This window comes from Saccopteryx bilineata, chromosome 1 (assembly GCF_036850765.1).
Source record: "Saccopteryx bilineata isolate mSacBil1 chromosome 1, mSacBil1_pri_phased_curated, whole genome shotgun sequence".
In the NCBI taxonomy this organism is placed as follows: Eukaryota; Metazoa; Chordata; class Mammalia; order Chiroptera; family Emballonuridae; genus Saccopteryx; species Saccopteryx bilineata.
In genome coordinates this window covers 388,251,482-388,274,958 of record NC_089490.1, presented here as the reverse complement: position 1 = coordinate 388,274,958, position 23,477 = coordinate 388,251,482, and the positions used below count along the sequence as shown (strand labels likewise).

At 47.7% G+C, this 23,477-nt stretch overlaps 1 protein-coding gene across 1 annotated transcript in view; it reads left to right on the top strand.

Annotated features, from left to right (window-relative positions):
• Nucleotides 1–1,939: 1,939 nt before the first annotated feature.
• The window catches only part of SYT13 (synaptotagmin 13), a 40,266-nt gene continuing 18,728 nt past the window's right edge, over nucleotides 1,940–23,477 (top strand). The window contains exon 1 of the mRNA XM_066251346.1: nucleotides 1,940–2,295. Coding sequence (XP_066107443.1) covers nucleotides 2,113–2,295 — 183 coding nt within the window. The 5' untranslated portion in view covers nucleotides 1,940–2,112. The remainder of the gene's footprint in view (nucleotides 2,296–23,477) is intronic.

Sequence of the window (23,477 nt, the reverse complement as noted above, 5' to 3'; positions counted from 1 at the left end):
TTGAGCGCAGACTCATCTGGTTTGAGCAAAAGCTCACCAGCTTAGACCCAAGGTCGCTGGCTTGAGCAAGGGGTTACTCGGTCTGCTGAAGGCCCGCGGTCAAAGCACATATGAGAAAGCAATCAATGAACAACTAAGGTGTCTCAATGAAAAACTGAGGACTGATGCTTCTCATCTCTCTCCATTCCTGTCTGTCTGTTCTTTTTTTTTTTTTTTTTTTTTTTTTTTTCATTTTTCTGAAGCTGGAAACAGGGAGAGACAGTCAGACAGACTCCCGCATGCGCCCGACCGGGATCCACCCGGCCCGCCCACCAGGGGCGGTGCTCTTCCCCCCAGGGGGCGATGCTCTGCCCTTCCTGGGCGTCGCCATATTGCGACCAGAGCCACTCTAGCGCCTGAGGCAGAGGCCACAGAGCCATGCCCAGCGCCCGGGCCATCTCTGCTCCAATGGAGCCTTGGCTGCGGGAGGGAAAGAGAGAGACAGAGAGGAAGGCGCAGCGGAGGGGTGGAGAAGCAAATGGGCGCTTCTCCTGTGTGCCCTGGCCGGGAATCGAACCCGGGTCCTCTGCACGCTAGGCCGACGCTCTACCGCTGAGCCAACCGGCCAGGGCCCTGTCTGTCTGTTCTTATCTCTCTCTCTCTCTCTCTCTCTCTCTGTATACAGAAAAAAAAAAAAGAAAAGAAAAAAACCCCCAAAATATGTGCTGATTGTTTATGTGAATAGTAAGGCTTTTAGTCAACAGTAGGCTCTCAGTAAATAGTTAGGTTTCAGGGAGTCAAAAATCATTTGAGGATTTTCATCATGCGAGGGGGTAGGAGGTCAGCACCTCTAACAGGCAGTGGTTTATTAGGTGGGGGTGGGGTGTAACTGAACACTAGGAGGTACCAGGTGATGGTCACTTCTGTAACTAAGCAGAAAAGGTCTGGCTAGAGCCATCATAGATGTGGGAGCCATCATAGATGTGGGAGCCATCATAGATGTGGGAGCCATCAGCGTTGTGGAACACTGAAAGCCTGTTGGGGACAGAGTCACTTTCTCATATATGCCCAGCACGCCTAGAGCACAGCTGACTCACCACTAACAATTGCTGAACTGAACACTCCACGTAAAGAAAAACACCAAACATCACCGGTGTCTGATCTAAGACAATCCTCATGCCTGCAATTGTACTTTCCCTTCTAAGCATGCTTTCGTTGTCTGCCCCACCTCTGAATCACGTGTGGACCCTTGGCTGCTGTATTTGATACCCTTTGTTCTAAGTTCTTTTTCTGAGTGTAGGTGTGGACCTGAACCTGCAAGCCTGAATTTGGGTTCAGGATGACTAGCTTGGTCTAGCGGCTCCACATTCCCTCTGCGCCTCAGCTTTCTCATCAGTAAATGGACATGAGGATGGGTAATGAAGGTGAACTACCGGGTCAACGCTGAAGGGGGTGCAGGTATAAATGGAATCATTGCCATCTTCTCCAGGACGCAGTACAGCCTCCCCCGATTTCCTCTACCCCACCAGCCACCTCTACCCCCCCCCCCCCCCCCCACACACACACAGTGAGCACCTGGCAGGTTCAAGTACAGGAGATGGGAAATCTCCAGCTTTCTGTGCTTGTGTTTGCAAAGCTCCTGGAGGAACCAATGTTACAGCCTCCTCAGCCGGAGAGGGTGAACAAAGGGTCAGTAGTGTGGTAAGGTGACCCCTACCTACCCGGAAGAGCCAAGACGTGGGTTCGAGCCCGGCTTTGCCCCCTACAGCAGTGTGACCTCCTGCCCGCCTTGAGCCTAGTGTCTCCATACAGAAAGCCTGCGGGAAGGGCTGAGACCATCCTACGGTTCCTACCACTTGGAAGGATCAGGCTCCTGCTGGGTGGGGGGTCCGGTCACGTGCTGGCGGGGAGGGGTGCTCGTTGTCGCGGTACCGAGCGCGGGCGCCCCAGCCGGCTCGGTCCGGCCCCTCCTCTGACGTCCTCGCAGCCGCCCCCCTCCCTGCCCCTCCGGCGGCGGGAGAGCTGCTGGCGCGCCCGGAGTCCGGAGCTGCCTGGCGGCGGGCGGGCGGGCAGCGGGCCCGGCCGGGAGACGTGCGCCGAGCGGGACCGAGCCCCGAGCGGGCGGCGGGCACCATGGTGCTGTCGGTGCCGGTGATCGCGCTGGGCGCCACGCTGGGCACGGCCACCAGCATCCTCGCGCTGTGCGGGGTCACCTGCCTGTGCCGGCACATGCACCCCAAGAAGGGGCTGCTGAAAAGGGAGCGGGACCCCGACCCGGAGAAGGCGAGGCCCGGAGTGCTCGGGCCCGCCCAACAGGTGAGCAGGGCGGCGCCTCGGCCTCTCCGGGAGAGGTGGGGTCCCCCAGACTGCCGCGGCGGGAGCGCGGGGTGGCTGGGGGAGCCGTCGCGGTTCTGCTTTGCACCCAGGAGCGTGGCGGGGAACGGGGACCGCGGACGCGCGGGAGGACCTCGCCGAGGGGCCCGGGGAGCCGGGGTGGGGGTCGGCCAGGGGGCTGTCATCAGGCGAGGGGAGATTTGGGGGACTCGAGAGGAATGGGGATAGAGAAGGCTACAGAGGAGGGTTTGGGAGGGAACGGGGAAGGGGGCTTGGGTAAGGAATTAGTGCTGGGAGTGGGGTGTGGGGGGTTGGGAGGGGAGTATGGGGGGCTGGGAGGAGTGGGGGGGCGGCTGGTGGGCTCCGAGGTCCGAGGAGAATATGGAAAGGGGCTGTGAGGAAGCTGGGGAGATGGAGCGGAAACGTGGAGAAGGAGATGCTTGCAGAATTGGGGGGAGGAGAGAGGGGGCAGTGGCAGGGGAGAGGAGGTGGGGAAGGAGGGGTCATGGGATGGTGTAGGAGAGGCACTGACAGAGCTGAGCAGGGAAGATCTACCCAACACCGGAAGGGAGGCGCTGCTGCACCCGGAGCAGCAGAGGGGACAGCTGGACAGGACTGCCTGGGTCGGGAGGGGCAGGTGCATGGAGAGAGGACTGAGGAGACCGGCCCCCTCCCAGCCGCCCTCAGCTGCTGCGACCAGAGGGGCTTGCTGTGGCCTCCCCCAACGTGTCTCTGAGATGTCCCTGGAGACAGCAGGGGCTTTTAGCCTATGCTGCGCAATTGGTTTTTCTCCAGAGCCCCCTTGGGGAGGAAATGGATGGTGGGTGGAGTCCCCATTAAACAGCAGCAGAAGGGCCCTGGGAAGAGGTTTGGAAGGAGCTCCCTGCATAGGCTGTGAACTCTAGGATGCATGCCCAAGGTGGGGAGAGAAATATGTCCTCTGGAGAACCTGAGGAGGAGAATCTGGCTGGAGTGTTTGAGAAAGGCTGGCCCTGGGCAGGGGCATGACCTAAGGACTTCCCAAGGCCTTCTGGATTCCTTAGAGAGTCCCCGGAGTGGCATTAAAATGCTATAAATCCACTTTCCCTTCTTCAATCAATTATTCAAAAGCTCAGTTGCGTGGGGCCTGTGTCAGTCACTGTGTAGTGGGAGAAGGAAATGGCTGCTGTCCTTGAGGCATTTACATTCCAAGAACAGTGACATTGACACTGGCAGGAATAGAAGCCAGTTGGGCAGCGGGATGTGGGGCCTGGAATTGTCTGGAAATGGAGTATCAAGCTCCCTACTGAGGGGTGGGGGAGGGGTTGATGTGCCCTTCTCTAGAACTTATGATCTGCTGTCTCTCAATCTTCTCTCCAGCCCAGTGCACTTAAGGGACAGTTACTCTTCTGCCTTTATAAATGGTGGCTCTTCAAGCGCTGTCCTGTCCCCTTCCCAGAGAGAACCACTAGGGAAGGTGTTGGTGTGAACGAGCCCTGGGGTCTCTTCCAACTCTTTGTCGTATTGGTGACCCACACAATGGCAATAATCTGTTCAGGACAAACAGGTCCTGCCTCTCCCACCTTATAATCATCCTCCACCTCTCGCTGAATGCGGAACAAGCCATAGCAAACCCTTACAGGGCAGGTACTGTGCACTCACTAAGCACCATTCTAAGAGATTTACACGTACTGCATTTAGCAATTAGATGAAGGACATATTTGCTGATCCCAAGTTAAAGATGAGGAAGCTGTGGCTCAGAGAGGGTAAGTGACTTCCCCAAGGTCACACAGCTAGAGAAGTTTTAGAAGCAGATTCTAGCCAAGCTGGTCTGATTCTGGAGTGCTATTAGCATTCCACTCCATGCCTCCAGCTTGATCCAGCAGCTACCTCTCTAGCCAAACTCTGGCCAGTTCCTCCCTGGATTCATGATCCCTCTTAAAGACACCAACCCCTCCCGTTTTCTTTGGCTTTTCACACAGATGGCTCCATCTTATCCTTTAGGTCTCTTTCTGTTTAAATTTCACCTTCTCAGGGAGGGTTTTACCTAGTGCCACATGTAACAAAACACCCCTTCCCCAGTACTCTATTCCATATGTCCCTTCCAAATTCTTTTATAGCACTTGCGAGAACTGGATGTTTTCTTGCATATCTGTTTACTTGTATATTTATATCCAGCACCCACTCAGTACCTGGAAGCCAGTAGATGCCCAACAGGACATTGTTGACAAATAAAAGTATCCCAGCATCCAGTCCTGTGGGATTATTGTCTGAGTGATTTCTTCACATGTGCATGCACTCACCGGCCTTTGCTGCCCAGTGCTAGCTCAGCAGGGGCACAATAAACGACTGTGGTTACGTGAGACCTGTCCGTCCACATTCCTTCACTTGTTTTCCTCACACGGTGACCAGGATTTGGGCAACCTGGGGCTGAATCTGCAGATGTGAATGTGGTAAAGCTGAGATTTCAGTGTTGGTTTGCCTACCATTGTGCTCACAGTGATTCGGCCATGATCCAGATAGAGTAAATAGAGAAAAGACAATACAAGTGACATTGCAAAGAAAATAAAGGAGGTGATATTAGAGGTGGCAAGGGACAGCAGGGTGGTGGACACGCACATGTTGACAAGGGGCGGGAAGAGTTGGGGAAGGCTCTCTGGTGCTGTTCTCTGAAGAGATAGCATGTGGGCTAGGAACAAGGTTCTAGATTCCTTTGGTCACCGGTCACTGAGAACTGGGATGTCTGTAGGATACAGGGTGACAGCCTGTGTCTCCAAAAGTCACTGATTGTGGTTGCTGGAAAATTTCCTTGGAATTGCAGACCATGCCGGGAAATCTGATTTCTGGCCCAGAACGGTTGGATAAAGTTGAAGTTTATAATGATTTTGAAAAGAATTTGAGGTTTTCCCAGGGATTCTTAACCTGAGGTCCATAGACCTTCCTTCTCCTGTCCCCACCCCAAGGGGTCTTTGGATAGAATTTAAAGGACTCACAGTTTTGGAGAGGAAAAACATATCATTATTTTCACTAAACTCTAGCTGAAAGCTAGCATTTCCTATAAGTGGGAATATAAACAATGTATCACAGGAGCATTAACAATGTTAGTGACTTTGTCCCCAAGGGAGATCACAGACAGTTTCAGAGCACACTGCAGCTGTTACAGATACTTCACAATATCACGGATGCTCAACTCTAATTCTAAATCATGGTACTTATTAAATCTCCCGCTAGCTAGATCCTATTATTTAATGGATGAGTAAGGACGTACACATATAACTATTTAACAAACTGATGTTACTAGATGTTCCTCGTAGTCTCATGTCTTTTATTTTCAGCTTTTTCAAACATTTGGAGGAAGCATTCATAGGCTTATCTAGATGGCTAAAGGAATCCGAGAATCGAAAAGGTCTGGAATTCTCTGCTAAATGGGAGACGCTGGAAGCCCTCGGCCAGACTTTGCCTCCCAGGCCTGGAGCAAGCTTCAGTAGTTCTTTGTTTTTCTGAAATACACATTCTGGACCCTTGATTCTGCCTCCTTAGATAAGTCCTCCATCCTCACCCACGTGCATCCTGTCGGGCACACAAGGAATTCAGTCTCACTAGACACCCACTCACGGTCTGGTCTGGCAGGATCACCTGAGAACGCCCCACTATTTTCAGCCCAGCTCTTCTTGGAAGTTGGTTATTGTGCAGTGATGTGATGGGTCAGCTTGAGCAAGGAGACAGAGCAAAGAGGCAGAACAGTGTGTGTGTGTCTGTGTGTGTGTGTGTGTGTGTGTGTGATCACCTTCCCTTCTCTGCTGCTGCTTCTGAATCTGTTAGCGAGGCAGCCAGACTCATTGGTTCTGTCTCCCTGCATTTCCTTCCTCGCTTCTCTGCACTCACGCCTTTCTGGGACTGTCCAGAGGAAGCCCTCATCTTGGCTGACCTGAGTCACTAAAGAGCGAGCAGGGAGAACTGCTCCTTCCCACCACGCCTTGCCCTTGACACCCCTCACTCAGCAGGAGCTGGGGTCCTTTTTTCGGAAAGCTTCAGTTTCAGCATCCACTCTTTCTCCCAGCATGATGCCTAGCTTTTTGTACCCGTAAGTGAATCTCCTCAAATGTGTCTCAGAAGACCCCAGGTGACCCTGGTGCTGTCACACTGACGCTAACATGTGGTCAAAGGTTGTAGGTTGTATTCAGGCTGCTTGGCCCCTCAGCAGTCCCTAGGCCTCTTCTATCAACCTCCACCCCCCCCCCCCCACTGCTGCTTACTACCAAACTGTAAAGTCCTCCCCTCCTTCCAGCAGAATAGAGAAAAACCAAGTTGCTTTTGATGGACTACTGTCTTAGTTCATTTGGGATGCTATACCACAAGACCACGGACTGGGCGGCTTCTAAGCAGCAGAATAAACTTTTCACAGCTCTGGACCCTGAGAGGTCTAAGATCAAAGCTCCTACATATCTAGTGTCTGGTGAGAGCCTGCTTTCTGGAATTTTTGTTGTAACCTCACAGAGCGGAAGGGGCAAGGGAGCTCTCTTGGGCTGCTTTCATGAGGGCACTGATCCCGTTTATGAGGACTTCATCCTCATAACCTAATTGCCTCCTAAAGGGCCCACCTCCTAATCCCATCACTTGGAGGTTAGATTTCAACACATAAATTTGGTGGTGGGGGTACACAAACATTCAAACTGTAGCAAATACTAACAGATTGATTTTAAGGTTGTTTTTTTAGATAGTATAAATAAGTGTTAGATTTGTATTCAACACTGTTCTCTGTAGAGTGGAGTCTTTCCCTCCCAACTGGGGAATATATCTTTCATTTTCCTTGTATTCCTGACAATATCTAGTGTGATACTGGGCACGTGATAATTCCTCAATGTGTTTGAATTAAATCATCACCATATTGTGACATACCAAATAAGGGAGGAAAGACACTTTAGTTGTTCACTGATTGCTTCTCATATGTGCCTTAATTGGGGGTAGGGGGGGCTCAAGCCAAGTCAGTGATCCCTTGCTCAAGCCAGCAACCTTGGGCTCAAACCAGCGACCTTGGGCTCAAACCAGTGACCTTGGGCTCAAACCAGCGACCTTGGGCTCAAGCCAGCAACCTTGGGCTCAAACCAGCGACCTTGGGCTTCAAGTCAGTGACCTTTGGGCTCAAGCCAGAGGCCATGGGGTCAAGCCGATGATCCCACGCTCAAGCTGGTGACCCCATGCTCAAGCTCGTGAGCCTGCACTCAAGCCAGCTGAGGCCACACTCAGGCCAGAAACCTTAGGGTTTTGAACCTGGGACCTCAGCGTCCCAGGTCAACACTGTATCTACTGAACCACTACTAGTCAGGCCAAAAGAGTGCATATTGTTAAGTTTCCATTTCCACAAGATTTGAAATCAAGCCCAATTTGTTTATGGTGTTATTGTTGGGGGCAGCTAATGACGGGCTGGTGGAGTGCTTCTGAGCTTTTGTTTGTAAGTTCAGCCTCTTATCTTGGGTACTGGTTACACAATTGTGTTCACTTTGTGAAAAAAAAATGTATCCAGCTCTATATTTATGATTTGTGTACTTTTCTCTAGGGGGCTATACTTTAGTAAAGCTTTTGTTAAAATTTTCCATATTGTGTCATAATATTTGTGAACCTTAATTTAGCGTCAGCCAGTATTTTTATTATCAGGAGGACTTCAGGGCCATAATCAGGAGACGTGGCCCTCCTTGTTGTGGTCAGGTGCATACTACCTCTCTGGTCCGGCTTTCTGCTGCTACTCCTGTGGCCACCCTTGGGACTGGGGCCTCAAGACCATCGGTGCAGCCCTGTCCACCCTCCTGCCTGTTCTCTTCTTCCATTCAGATCTCTGGTGTGAATTCATACCTGTCAGAGTGAGGATGGAACAGAGCCCAGATGCTGCATTTCATTAGCTAATAGTAAGTTCATTCATTAAAGATTAATGAGCATTAAGGGTTAATGATAGGCACTGGGATACAGCAATGAAAAGACAGGCATATGTTCTTTCTGCTAAGTGGGGAGACAGACAGTGAAGCCAGCAATTGTCAGGAAGCGTGTCGTGGTTCTACTATGATGAGGGAGGTACGAGGGCTGCGTGAAACCCCAAGGATGGACATCCCACCTTCAGCCCAAAGCGGAACTTTCTCCAGTTCTGGCTGCTCTGCGGAAGTCTCCCCTGTATCTCAGTTAGCACAGGAGGCTCCATGAATTCCTAACACCACTCCTGGAACCGATTTGACTCTGGGCCGCTATAAGGTCTGACCTCCATGGATTCCTAAAAGGATTCAATTCTCAGCTGATCTCCTGGCTGGTTGTCTCCTGTTTGTATAAACAAAGAAACAGAAAACAGATGCCATTTCCATAGTCTAATAAATTATAGTGATGGTTCAGCTAACATGTACTGAGTTCTTCATATGTGCCAGGCACTGTTCTAGGCACTTTAACCATATTAATTTTATCCTCGTGAGCTTCAGGAACCTTTCCCAAAGCTTTGAATTGCTTTGCTGCCTCTTATGTCCACCAGGCTTCAGGCACTGGGTGCAACCAAGGGCCCTCCAGAGAGACTTACACAGTAGACATGTTTGAGCGGTTGCTTAGCAACATGGAAGACAGTATAAATATTTTATCAATAAATTAGCATAGATTATTTCAGGGAGATGAGCACACACTGGCTGGAAACACAAGGCTCTTGGAAATAGCCAAACAATAGGCTCTTACAACGGAGACCCTATGTCTGTGTCCATCAGTCCCTTTCCAGTGGCAGGTCTCAGACCTGTCACATCTTTTTCCTTTCCGAGTTTCTCCTCTGGTACAGCATGTAGATAATTCAGACACAGGGCTCTTCTCTTCATGGGATTGATGGTTCACCTAATGCCCTTGGTTAACTCCAGAAAACATTGCTGCATCATGGGAAATGTTCAGATTTTCAGATACTGACCTAGGTTACCATCAAGTACCTGCATGCATGCAGGAACAGAGAGGCCATCAGACCGCAGTGGAAGAGACATCTGAAAGAGACATCAGAGGGGCTCAAGGCAATGCCAGAAGGAAAGAGAGAAGCCAGGAAGCTGGGGAAACAGCGGATCCAGGAGACAGAGGAGACAAATGAAGAGCTGGAGTCTGAATGGGTGACCATCCAGAGTCTGAGGCCAGCAGGAAGGGTCACAGGAAATAGTGCTGATCTCTGACTGTCCATGCTATTTGACCGACACTCTCCCAATAGCCAATAACGGTGCGTCTCCTACTTCTACCTTAGTGTTACTGTATTCACTACCTACAGAGCTTATTTCTTGCTCACAAACTTTGGGAAACCCTGCTTGGAGGATGGAGGAGAATAGCTTCACAGAGATGGGGGCGGGGGGTGAGGAATACAGTGATAACTGCCCCCTCCTCAATGACACAGTAACCCATTCTTAGTCCTCATGAAAGTTGTGGTATAGTGGGGGTGACTTGAGTTAGTAGAAGGATGTGTGATAATGGTAAATGACCTGATGGGAAAAATTCTGGGGCTCTGAGAGAGTAAGATGGAACTGACCCAGCTTGGGGTGGGACATGGGATGTCTTCCCAGAGAGAGTGATGGCCACGCTAGAGCAGGCATTGGAGGAGAAGTTAACCAGGTCAGTGGGCTGGAGCATAAGGGACTCTAGAGAGAGGAATGAGTCTGTGCAAAGGTCCAGTGGCAGGATAAAAACTAACACTGAAGAGGGTCTAGGGAAAGGCCCATGTATCTGAAGAGCAGAGAACAGGGGAAGCTTAGTGTATGGCTGAGAAGGTAGTCAGGGGCCTGAGCAGGCAGGACATTGTAGACTGTGGATCAGTTCATTCATTCATTTATCAAACATTTATTAATGCCTGTGTGAAGGGCATTAATACTTCAGGCACATCATGAGAAGGCAGGATTCTTAGGACAAGACCATAAGGTTGGAAAAAATAGAAGGCAACAGGAAAAGAGGAAGACCAAATATGAGAGAGCTTGACTCCATGAAAGAAGCCATAGACACAAGTCTATAGGAGCTGGGTAGGGCTGTTGAGGACAGGACAGTGTGGACATCACTCATTCGTGGGCTCGCCAGGAATCAGAGCCTACTCAATGGCACATACACGCAAATAGAGGAGGGAGCACTCACCTATGTGCTGATAATGTTAAAGTTATTATTTTCAAAGCTTTTTTTTTTAAAAAAAAAAAGATGGGTAAAATGCACATAAAATTAACTATTTTAATGTGTACAATCAGTGGCATTCAGTGTACCGCCACCACCTCCATCTAGGCTAAATCATGCCTCCCCCCCCCCCCCCCCCCCCGCTAAAGACACCTCCATACCCACTAAGCAGACACTCTCTTCCTCTTCTCTTCCTCTGTCTCCTCTCTCTTCCCCGGGCCCTGGCGGCCACCCCTCTGGCTTCTATCTTTCAACTTCAATCTGTTTCCAATCTTTTTTTTTTTTTTTTTGGCCTATTCTGGACATTTCATATTATTGGAATTATAAAATATGTAACCTTTTGTGTGTGGCTTTTTTTTTTCTTAGTATAATGTTTTCAAGATTCACCTATGTTGTAGTATTGTATGTATTAGGATTTTCTTGTTATAGCTGAGGGATATCCCATTCTGTGTCTCTACCTCATTGTGCTTGTCCATTCATCAGCTGATGGACATCAGGGTGAATCTACCTTTTGGTTATTGTGGGCAGTGCTGCTGTGTGTGTTCCTATCCAAGTATTTGTTTACCTGTTCTCAGTTCATTAAAGTATACACCCCGGAGTGGAACTGCCTGGTTATATTGTAACTCTGTTGAACTGTTGGAGGCCCTGCCGGACTGCTTTCTGCACAGCCATTGGACATCCCCCTGGCCGTGCAGGAGGGTTCCGGTTTCTTCACATCCTGCTAGCGGTTGTTATTTTTCTTCTCCTTTTTTATGATAGCCATCCTAATGGGTGTGAAGGGGTAACTCATGATGGTGTTTTCTAAGCTTTTAATTAAAAATAAGTCCAAACTCCCATTTTTTAAATATTCATTGGTATCTGGGAAGTTTTTAACAAACATTTGCTCTCTGTTTTGGTTGAATGCCCATTACAGTGAATCCACGTGGGCACACCTGTGCAAACACCTCATTGTTCATGAGTCTCAGATGAGGAGTGGAGTGGGTAGCAGTCCCCGGCTTCCCTGTTCTCCTAGCGCCTTTGCTCCTGCTGCTTCATCCTTTAAACGTGCGACGTGTTATCACTGTCAACTTCCCCACTTTTCTCCCTAAGCTTTAGCCCCTCATGGGTCCCAGTGTGCTTCACCCAGGTACCTACTCCCGGGTCCCATTGAGGTGATACTTACTATCTCTTCAACATCATCTTCTCCTGGACTGGCATTACCCGGTCAGTACTGTGCTGGAAGGAGCCCTGTTCCCCTCTGGTGTCAGCTCTCTGCACACACACTCAAACCTTCCCACTAAGCAGTTCCCTGAGTGCTAATTAAGTGAAAGGTGTTTTAATTGATTTATATTATAAAGATTCCCAGGATATTTTTACATGGCATTTCAGGGTGATATAGTGATATTTTAAGAAGCTGATTGGGATCTTGGGGGTGGACTTGGGATGTATTATATTTTTTCCCACTAAAAATAATAGAATACAGTGACTGCTGTCTGAAATTTGCTAGCCAGTATGTTTCCATGAACAGATAAGAGTCAAATAATGAGGGATAGTTGTGTATATGAATATGAACAAGGAGAAGGAGAAGGGCATCCTATGGGAATTCTGTGAAATTGAGTTTTAGTGCATCTGGCATAGACCTTTCAGCTGCAAGGTAATTTGACATATTTCATTGACTCTCTGCCCTCCACTTATTAAGTCCAAGACATACTTTTTCTTCATGGGAAAACTGAGCTTGGCAGATAGTAAGAGAAGGAGAATGTTGAGTGACTGCAGGAGTCAGTGGATGGATAGATAGATAGATGAGTGGGGAGGAGGGGAGACGTGCGGCCACTGCCTCTGCTTGCAGCCGGAACAGAAGTCTCAAGGACGGGAGCGCAGAGGAAGGACTGAGCTCACTGAAGCACCTCCGGGCCTGCCTCCAGCGGCACCGCAGGGAACCAAGCGAAGCCTGGAGGGCGTGGCAGCTTCACCTTCTCTCGGATCCGCCCCCCCCCCTCCTTTTGAATCTCCCGTCACTTGGCTAATACTGGAGGATAGTTTTAAAACTCTTCAGGTGCAAAGCCAGTGAGATAATGCCTGAAGACTACATTTGACTTGGAAAAGCGTACTTGGTTGGGCAACTAGAAGAGTTGGACAGAGCTGCACGTGTGGAATAACTTCAGTCAGCTCGAAGCTCGTTGTGGGTGTCAAATCCCCCCCCTCCAGTGCACCCCGAGCGTCTTCAAATGCATTCTCATTTCCAGCAAGTCACTTCACACAGGAGAAAGGGAAAGGCTATCAGAGAGACCTGCGGTGAAAGCAGTGATGATACGTCAAGACGAAACTCTCTAGGAAAATATCGGCGTGATCTGGAGGGCTTTCAGCACATTTCTTGCAAACCCGTCATCTGGTGAGCCCGTCTCTTACTATGCAAGTGGAACAGATACTTTAGTGGCAACACGATGTCATTCTTTGTAGACAACCTCAAAACAAAACATGCAGAGACAAAGCCAGAAAAGAAGGAATGAACACGAGATTAGGTAACCCATTTGTATCCACAGCACGGTAGACTTGAATTTGATTTTGGATATCTGCTAGAATTAGTTCTAGGTCATACAAATCTTGTTTTTTGAGACTACTCAAAAGAGGAAGTTGCCTCTTAAAATAAAAATGTCCATTTTATGATCAAGCTACTGAGATATAATAGGAAACAAATTAAACTTAGACCCCCAAACCTGAACTTGAATTCAGCCTCCACTTCTTTCTTGCTAAGTGACCTTGACCATTCTGAACCCCACTTCTCTCATTAGTAAAACAGAGATGATCGTAATAAGGTCCTCTAAGCCTTAGAGTCTAAGGTAACGTTAAAGGCTACACTTTTGAAGCACCGGGCACACTCAACACCTGCCTATTAATCAGAGTTTATTTTAGGTACCTCTGAATCATTTCCTTATTTATCTTTTGCCAAAGCAATGACTTGACTGTATGTTCGCTATGTAGGAAAGAGAGTTCATTCAATGTATCCCAGACGTGAAAAATGAAAGGTTTCTGTTAGTGTGGGGAGGGGAGCACGAACATTCCACTTCTCGAATATTCACTCATGTGAAACTTACTTCTTGGTCACCTACTATGTGCAAGGCACTGAATTAGCCCTGAGGACACTGCAGTGACCAGGCGGACAGCATGCCTGATGTGCTGCAACTCATATTCTAGGGGTTGAGGTGTTCTCACACAGTCATAAATGAGTATAAATCTACAACTATGGTAAGTGTATAAAGTAGTTCAGTGGGCCTCCCAAGAAATAATAATTGATTAATTCTCTGATCTTCAACATTTTTGGAGACTCCTTTCAGCAAAAATTTGTGAGTTTATACCCATTTGTGTATATACACCCATTATACATATATAGTTAATTCTTTGTAAAACATTATATACATATATATATATATATATATATATATATACTCTACTAATGTATCATGTGCATTGTATATGATGGTGGCAGTGGTTTGGACAGATATTTAGGAAACAAATTGACTAGCTTTGCCTATGAGTTGAGTGTGGACTTTGAAAAAAGGGAATAGTTAGGGATGATGCCTGAGTTTTCACTTATGCAACTGGATGATGGTAGCAATTAGTGAAACAGGGAACACTCAGAAAAGATTAGATCGTAGATTTTAAATCATGAGTTAGTTCACTTTTCTGCAGGGAGAGTGTGAGGGATCTCTGAGCCATTCCCATGAAGGTAACAGTCAGGCCAGTTGCTCAGCAGGTCCAGGGTTCACAGTACGCCTGTGATGTATATTTGGGACCTGGAGATGTACACGGGGGATGTCACAGGTAGTCATCTGTGGTGACAGCACAGATCTGTCCCGGGAAGAGAGACAAATGAGAGGGACGAGGTTCCTGATGGACACCCACATTTAATGAGACAACGGGAAGTGCCCAGGGAGAAGGGAGAAAAACTAACGGAATGAAATGTGAAAACAATAATAATACTATTGAAAAAGCCTTTTAAAAGGAAGGGAACCATCAGCTGGGAAGTCCACCAGAAAAGCCAAGTAAGACGAGACTGGCAAAAATCCATAGGGATTGGACTATGAAGCTCATTGGTGACCTTGGAGACCAATAATGACCTTCAATGGGCTGTGGGGCCCTTTGGGTTATGGAGTGGGTGGCAGGGAGGAAATGAAGGCAGTGACAGGCATAGGCAATTCTTCTGAGGTCTGTGGCTGCAGAGTGGTGGAGAGGGTTAGGGCAGCGGCTGAGCAGGACAGGAAGTCAAAGGAGTACTGAGCAAATTGATGAACATTCAAGAGAGAAAAAGAGGGAAACCGATAACAACTAGTGTAAGGTTCCCATGAAGGGGATGAAGAGTAAGACTCAGATGGAAGAACTGGTCTTGGACGGAGGGAGGAAGGGACCCTCCTCCTGCAGTGTGACGGGTGGGAAGAGAAGGGCCATAGCATCTATCCAGACGAAGGAGCATCCGTTAGCAAGATGCTAAAGGACCATGATTCTCTTGACTTCCCTTTATTCTTTGTAGGAAGTCTGAGGAGCCAGGGAAATGCCAAATGTGAGCTTGAGGGAGGAGTAAAAGAAGCAGTGATTGCTAGGAGGGACTAAGAGCCTATTTGGGGTTGATGACCATAGATTCCTCATGCAACCATCTGCCCTGTTGAGTGACACTCCCACTATGCAGTACTGTTGGATGCAGGATCATAGTGGAACAGGGTCCACCCAATGTTGGGGTTCCCCACTTAGCATTAGGGAAGGGATAGGGAGACACAGGGGCTTTAGACTCTACAGAGGTGTTGTTGATAGACCATGGAATGGACTCAAGAAAGTTGCAAAGTAAAGAATGGGGAGAAAGAATGGAGGGCTCCCTGGCCTGAAGGATTTTTCAAGGGGAAGAACCGCTGTGGAGAACTCGGTCAGCCAGCTGGGAGAAGGGGGCTGTGGCCATGGGTGCCCTGAGGACAACATGTCCACCCAGGTCAGATTCTGAGACCATCCTTGAGTTCCCGCACAAGGTAGGTAGTGATTGGAGTGAGGGTACAGTGCTGGAAAGAATAATTAATTGATGGACTCACAGTTGGTATTATTAAGATGAGTCATCAGCCGGTTAAGTCAGCAGTCATATGCCACAGAATGTTTCTGGGTTCTTTATTTTAGGAAAACACGAGACTCTAAGGTAGTGGTTCCTTGAAGCTATGACATCTGAAGCCCACAGGAGGCCCAGGGAGGGCGCTTGCCACGAGCCTGGTTGTCATGATCTCTTAGCATCTGGAAGGCTGGGTTGACGCCGCTGGTGTGTTTTCAGTTTCCTGGGCCACGGTCTGAAATCCAGGCAACATCCACAGTGCACAGATTGTCCCCAGTGGAGGCACATCAGGGCCCTGGGCCTCCACAGGAGCAAAGGACAACGGGCAGCTCTGGCTACTGCCACCACTGTGAAGAAACCAAGCTCCTGTGACTCCCATGGGCGGCCTGTGGTGAGACTGTACAGGAAATGATTATTGGACTACTAAATAGTATTAATAATGATTCACTTGTCATTAAACAACTACTATAAAATGATTTGACTTCGTGTCTGAGATGAATGGAAGAGATAGCGCACTTGGGCTTTGGATTCCAGTTTCAATCTGCCCCCTTCTTGCTCTGTGATGAAGAACTAGTGACTTCAGCTTTCTGCCCTCTGCTGTGGCCATCTGTTCACTGTGTCATTGTCACTGAATTATTGTGGGGATTAAATCAGATACTCCAGGTAAGGCAGTGCCTGGTCCCTTGGCATGCAGAACCACTTTCTACCCCAAACCTACCCCTTCTTTGGCCAAGTCTAGGGGTGTGAGCAGTGCCCAGCGACTCCTGGCTCCAGGGTCCTCTCCGCTCCTGTTGTTTTACTGAACCCCTGCTTTATGAAACGTCCTTCAATAACCCACTCTGAATGTACCATCTTCTCTTCCGAAACTCGTCTTGGTAGGGTGCTCAATCAATGTTAGCTATTATTATAAACCCTAATAATTAATAGTAATAAAGGGAGAGTCTGTGTATCAGAGAGACGGATACAAATTGGTGAGGTCAGTGCCCACAATGGTAAAACTCGGTCTCTGCACAAGGCTCGAAGGTTCAAAAACGCCTTTGTTTTTCCATTTGGTGCAGCCCCTTGTGTGTTGCTCCACACATCTTGCAGCTTTTGATGAGTGCTTGCCAAACAGACACACATGCTGATAAGATGTTTCGGTGATTATTCTCATGTCAAAAAAGCTTGAAATGAGCTGAGGGAAAATATTTGACATTTATAGTAACTTGGAACCAAATACTTTGATATTACTGATGCTCTGTGATCAAATCACATTTTTGTGACATTTGTAAACTGTTGGAATGTTGACTCATATGATGCAGAAGGGAGCTCCGGTCGGTTTGCATCAGTTTAGAAGAAGGAGCAGCTACATCTAGGGATGATACTCACCAGGCTTTGAGTTTGCCAGAGGGACGGCTGGGAGGAGATTGTTAGAAGCAGCCCTTCATGGCCGTCCCCTGAAATCCTGCTGACTGCTCACAAAAGTCACCCAGGAGACCCAGTCTGTTAACCAGACATTGAATGTAGGCATTCAACGATGCTCAGAGATTATGCTGTTTCAGAAAAGGAGACATGAGAAGTGATCATGGAAGTGCTTCTTTTTTTTTTTTTTTTTTGATGCAGCTCTCTCTTATTTCAGCCTCTCCTACACATCGCTCCCCACCGCAATCCCTGTCAAATCTGCCTTGGAGGAGTCTCGGCCATTGCTGCTTTCCCTTTATCATGTTGACAGGTACTTCCTGTCCTGGTTCCTTGCTTCCTCTCACCTGGGTGACTCCCACCATGTCTGGTTGGTCTGCTCACCACCAGTTTCCTCTGCTTCAGTCCCTCCTGCATGCACCTGCTGGTTTGATTTACCTAAAATACTGCTTTGCTCATGTTGTTCTCCTTTTCCCAAACTGTCAGGTCTCTCTGATGTTTATAAGGTAGAATTAAAAATCTGCTGGGCATTTGAGGCCATTCTTGGCCTGGTCTCATCATTCCTTTGCAAGTCCATTCCTCCAACCTCTCCAACCTTTCTCTATGACTGGTTTGCCAGACACACGATGCCCTCAGTGTGCTCCCTGTACGCATGTTGCTGTCATTCTCTCCATTTGAGGTATCTCCTCCTCTCTTATCCATAGTTATCTTTGAATGTTGGGCTGAACCCCCTCCTCCAGGAAGCTTTCTCTGATCTCACTGAGGATGACAAGCTCCTTTTTAGGTCTTCTGTAGCACACAGTCCAGACATATGGCCTTTTAAGACTGCCTTCTATAGTTATTTACCTTTTTATAAGTATGCATCAGGAAGAGCAGATAGCTTATATCTTGCTTATCAGTTCTTATTCATTGGTAGTGGCTTCCTGGAGCCCTAAGCTCAACAGGCTGCAACTGAGCACAGCAGGAAAGAATGCATTAATCGATTAGTCATGTCTGCCACGGGCATAGTGTAGGAGAGCTGTAGCGTAAGTTGTAGCATAGTTCTGGTTTATGGGATGGTGTCCATCATTGGATGGTAGACTTCCTGAAGGCAAGGTCTTTTTTATGTATCTTCCACGGTCTATAGGGTGTGTGAATACATAGTTAGCAACAGTGTGGGCCAATTTCTGTTTGGCTAGGAATCTGAAGGGTTACATAATTGGAGGATGTCGACATAAAACCAAGATATAAGAAGAATCTAATAAAATAGTCATTGTCTTATCTGGTTGGTTTTTGAACTGCCTGGTTAGAAATTGATGTTTGCACCTAAGTGGGTGGGTGTGTTTGGTTAGTGGCTCTCTGGACTTATTTTCTGCAGCGATCACCTTTAAAGGATGGTGTTCACATGCTCAGCGTGTTCTTCAGTGTTCACCTCCTTTCTCTCCCATTAAGGAAAGCTTATCAGAATGCAAACGTGCAGAAGAAGTATTGTTATAAGAATAACCTTGAATGTGCCCTAACCAGTTTTTAAGTGGGTAAAAAACTAATACATATCAGTACATTAGCTAGTATTTATTAAATGTTGGCATAAGACCAAAGTTAAAAATTGTTGCTTTTGTGAATGGTTTCATCAATTAGCCACGCATCATAGAATTAAAAAATCCTATAGCGGGCTCTTGAAGAAGATCCTGAATTCTATGTGAAGGAAACTGGCATATAATCAGCTATTTCAGCCTTTGGTCCCAAAATGACTTTTCCACATAAAAAACACAGCCCCCTGCTTGACCTATGGTGGTGCAGTGGATAAAAGTGTTGACCTGGAATGCTGAGGTTGCCAGTTTGAAGCCCTGGGCTTGCCTGGTCAAAGTACATATGGGAGTTGATGCTTCCTGCTCCTCCCCCCTTCTCTCTCTCTCTCTCTCCTTTCTAAAAAATAAATTAAAAACAAACAAACAAAATGCAGCCCCCCCCCACAAGTATGAAATTGAGAAAAAATGTTGAAAGTATTCAAATGAACACTGTTGGTTAAGACCACAGAGACCAATATTAAACATGTGTGTTCTCATCTGACAGAGTTATTGATGATGCAGGACTGAGATTTCCCTCAGATCTATGGATTCAATTGAACAGAAAGACATTTAAGTTCCTAGTAAAGCAATACAGCAAAGCAAGGAGAGCAAGTGGAAAATGTGGATGTTAAAGTCAGCCCAAGAGGCTTTGCTCGGTCAAGATGGCTGGAGATGGTAAAGTAAGGATGGGGTAGATGAGGTGAAGGCTGTGTTTGAGCCCCAGATTATTGATCAAAGGGGTTTTCTGTGACCTTTAAAAGCCCTAACTTTGAAAGAATGCTTGTGATGAGAATTAATGAGGTTATAACATAATGTTAATGTTCTCGGCTCACGTCACAAATGAAATGCATTTTCTGCACAAAGGATGTCAAGCCCAGATGCAGAGCTGAGAACCGTAGCAAAGCTATGCCCAAACATCCAGGCAGCTCATTAAAAAGCGCTGACAACTGGATGGGTTCACCAATCTAATGATGTGGCACATTCCCACTGATCTAAAACAATGACCTGGACATTTCCATCTTTACCTGTTTGTGGTTGGTATCAAGAGACGTAGCCCCTGGGACCACGTGTGTGGTTAGCAGCACTGGTGTTGAGATGAGCTGAGTTCAGGGCCCTGAGCTGTCATTCATTAGCTGCAAGATCTTGGACAAGTTTTAAACTCTCTGAGCCTTAATTTCCTCCTCTGTAGAGACAATAATTAGGTAATTTTTATTTATTTAAATTGAGGTATAGAATAAGAAATTATTAGGTATTCATTGATAGGGTTGTGTGAGGATTAAATACGATAAAGTTTGTAGCACTTCCAAGAGTATCCGATACATAGGGAGTAGTCAAGAGAGGGCAGCCATGTGATGTCCTCTGTGATGTAACTGGTGAAGCCAATGCAGGGATCACCTGTGAGAAGTGTATCTCTGGGCAGGATCTTGCCGTTTTGTGGTTTTCCATTCCTCGAAGTTTTGTTTGTTTAATTGTTTCCTCCGGAAGAGTGAGGATAATGGCAATACCCATTTTCCCTCCTCTTCTCACAGTCTCTAAGTTTTAGTTGTACCTGCTGTTCTCTGAACACACTGCAGACTGTCAAACCGCTGCCAGGGCCCAGAGTGCCTTCTACCACCTCTCCACCTTCCAAACTGCTTCCTGGGCTTTGGCGTGGCACCCTACCAAAGTCAGAGCCTCTGAATCTTCCTTAAACTCTCCTCCCAGCACACATGCCCTACCCGGCACCCCTCCCCAGGCAAAGTTTAATGCGCTCCTATGTAATCTACATCTATTTTGCTGATCTTCATCTTAGTGATTATTATACTAACCCCCCCTCTGCCTACTCTATCCACACATAGAGGGTGTGAGGGCAGTGACCAGCGTCTTTCGTGGCCTCCGTCCCATTAAAGGTTCTCAATGTTGAATGATGACCAATGGAACAAATGAATGGATAGCCAGGGCAGGAGAATGGAAGAGAGACATCTTCCTCAAGCCTCAGCAGGCTTTTCATTAATCTACCTAAGACCTTAGAAAGATAATAGACGGATCATCGAATTTTTGGTTCCTTGGTCTCAGTCAGGCAGGGAAGTTCATGGGTGAGCTGGAAAGTGTGCAGGCTCCACAGTCACGTGCCTCATTCAAACCCCAGCTCTGTGTCTAGTTAACTGTGTGACTTCAAATGGACGTCCTCTGTGCCTCAGGGTTCTCCTCCATAAAGTGGGGTAACAGTAACCACACCGTCACGAGGTTGTGATGTTTAAATGGAGCCCTCCGGGCAAGATGGTGACATCTGTATCTGACACATGATTAATGCCAAATATGATTTTTCCTGCAAATCTGAGGTTAAGAAGGCTTTCCTGGCCCTCAAATTCTTAGTGGACACAACTCTCCCTACCAACCCCTCCCCCATTCCCATCTGTCTCTGTCTTGACGGCACTTCTACCTGAGATTGCCTTTTTGAATCTACTGGTTTCATGCTCCTCACCTCACTAGCCATGCTCACTCTGTGCAGAAAATGATTGGGCAGTGTTGTTTCTGCGGCTGGCCGGCATCTTAGAGATTTAATAAGTGCTGAACAAAAGATTCCATGAATGACTACCAGCAGAGAAGCTTTGCACTGGGCCTGGCTCTTATTCCCAGCCGTGTCTCATCCCTGCCTGGTAGGGAGTGGTGCATTTACCTGGCTGACAGCAGGACTAACCCCCCACAAAGTACCAGGTGGGGAGACAAGGAGTGTGGGGGGTCAACCACAAACTAGCCCTTTTAGATTTCAAAATAGCCACAGAGGGCAGAGAGACTAGCAGAAGGCGAGTCCCCAGGGAAGGGGATTTGAGAAGGGATTGGGACACAGACTTGTAATAAACAGAAGGGGAGGTGTTAGAAGGGATAACAAAAGATGGTGTGGTGGCTGGGTTGCCATAGAAACACTGCTTGGCTCCTGGACCGGAAGATAAGCTGCTTCTTCAAAGCGAATTTCAACTTTGCAGCTTGAAATATGCTCTCCCCCTGGGACCTGACCCTGTGGATGGGCAGATAAGCAGCCAGGAAGCAGAGACGGTGGTCCCAGCAGCTCCCCAGGAGCTGGAGGTCTACCAGGCGAGTGCTTGTGAGGAGCCGACAGAACTTGACTGAGAGAGGGGGACGCTGTGCCTGTGAGCAGCTCACCATGCACGAGGACATTTCTACATCTGCTGGACCTAGATTTCTGGGGCCCTCCCCAAACCAGGCACTCTCAGGTTAGCCTCAAGGAGCGCCCACATCACAGTCACCCTGGGGGAGCTTCTTAGACATGCGGATACCTCAGGCTCCACCTAAGACCTCTGAATCACACCCCTTGAGGGGTTGCTCTGGGAACCTGAATTTTACATTTCCCCAAGTGAAACTTATGACATCAAATGTGGGAATCAGCCCTTACAAGCCTGTTCCCCTGTTGAAGGACCTGCAGAAGCAGAATAAGAGGTGTTGGGCCTGACCTGTGGTGGCGCAGTGGATAAAGCGTCAATCTGGAACGCTGAGAGTCACCAGTTCAAAACCCTGGGCTTGCCCGGTCAAGGCACATATGGGAGTTGATGCTTCCTGCTCCTCCCCTCCTTCTCTCTCTCTCTCCCTCTCTCTCTCCTCTAAAATGAATTTAAAAATCTTAAAAATAAATAAATAAATAAAAGAGGTGTTGAGCCAGGCAGTGGCCCAGGCATCAGTCTAAGAGGTACAAAAACACAGGTGAGCAGTGAAGTATGACTAGAAATGTGAGGAGGTGGGTAAAGGGGTTTAAAAAAGCACAGCAGAGTGGATAAACACGGGGCTCTGAAGTGAGCCAGCCTGGGTTTGAATCAAGCCCCTACTGCTTACAAGCTGGCCATGGGTCCTCATCTGTAAAATGGGATTGATCATAGCAGCACTTCCTGATAAGGATTTTTATGAGGATTCAGTGAGTTCATATTGGAACAGTGCAGGGCACAGGTGTGCAGAACCACAAGGTAAAAGAGGCTGGCACTCCAAGTTTGAAGAAGAGTCTGCAGACTCTTCAGACTATGAGAAATCTGCTCTTATTGTATTCAGGCACTGAGGTTTGGGGATTGTTTGTTACATGGCATTGGCTTTCCCTGACTGATACAGGCTGTTAACAAGTGACTTGCTGGCTGTGAGGATTCAAGCAGTTGTGGTATGTGTGAGGATGCTCTACAGAGAGGATGGGCAGAGGGAATCAAGTCTTTGGGTTGATTAAGAGCTTCTGTGGCTGCACCCCAAATTCCCTCTAGACAGTATTGATATAGTTGGAAGGAAAACTTGGACAGAGGGCTAATCCCACCCAGACTAAGCTTCAGTTTCTGGGAGTTGGTCTTTCCCTGAAGGCAAAATGACTGTTTTTCTCCATTAACTTCTAGCTTGACTTACTGCATATTGGCCACCCCAGGGAGAAAGAATCCTGCTTCTCCACTAAGGGAGAGTGGGGGTAGGGCGGAGAACAGAGTGGCCACGGTGCTGGCCAGTGTCCTGCGAAATATCCCAAGTCACAAAACAAACAAGGGAAACGTTTCATACTAAAACTATCATTTGGAGTCAAATACAAAAAGTCACATGAATTTTAAGATAGAACTAGAAATATCAAGAAAGATCCCCAACTGCTGCAAAAGACTTCTCGTTCCCTAGAGAGAGCATCTTCATTTTACAGAGGAAGAAACTGGGGCCACAGAGAGACTAATCAAACCCAAGATTATGTAGCAACTAATTGGACTCCAACCGAGCTACCTTGCTTTAGAGCAGGGGTCCCCAAACTACGGCCCACGGGCCGCATGCAGCCCCCTGAGGCCATTTATCCGGCCCCCACCGCACTTCAGAAGGGGCACCTCTTTCATTGGTGGTCAGTGAGAGGAGCATAGTTCCCACTGAAATACTGGTCAGTTTGTTGATTTAAATTTACTTGTTCTTTATTTTAAATATTGTATTTGTTCCCGTTTTGTTTTTTTACTTTAAAATAAAATATGTGCAGTGTGCATAGGGATTTGTTCATAGTTTTATTATAGTCCGGCCCTCCAGTGGTCTGAGGGACA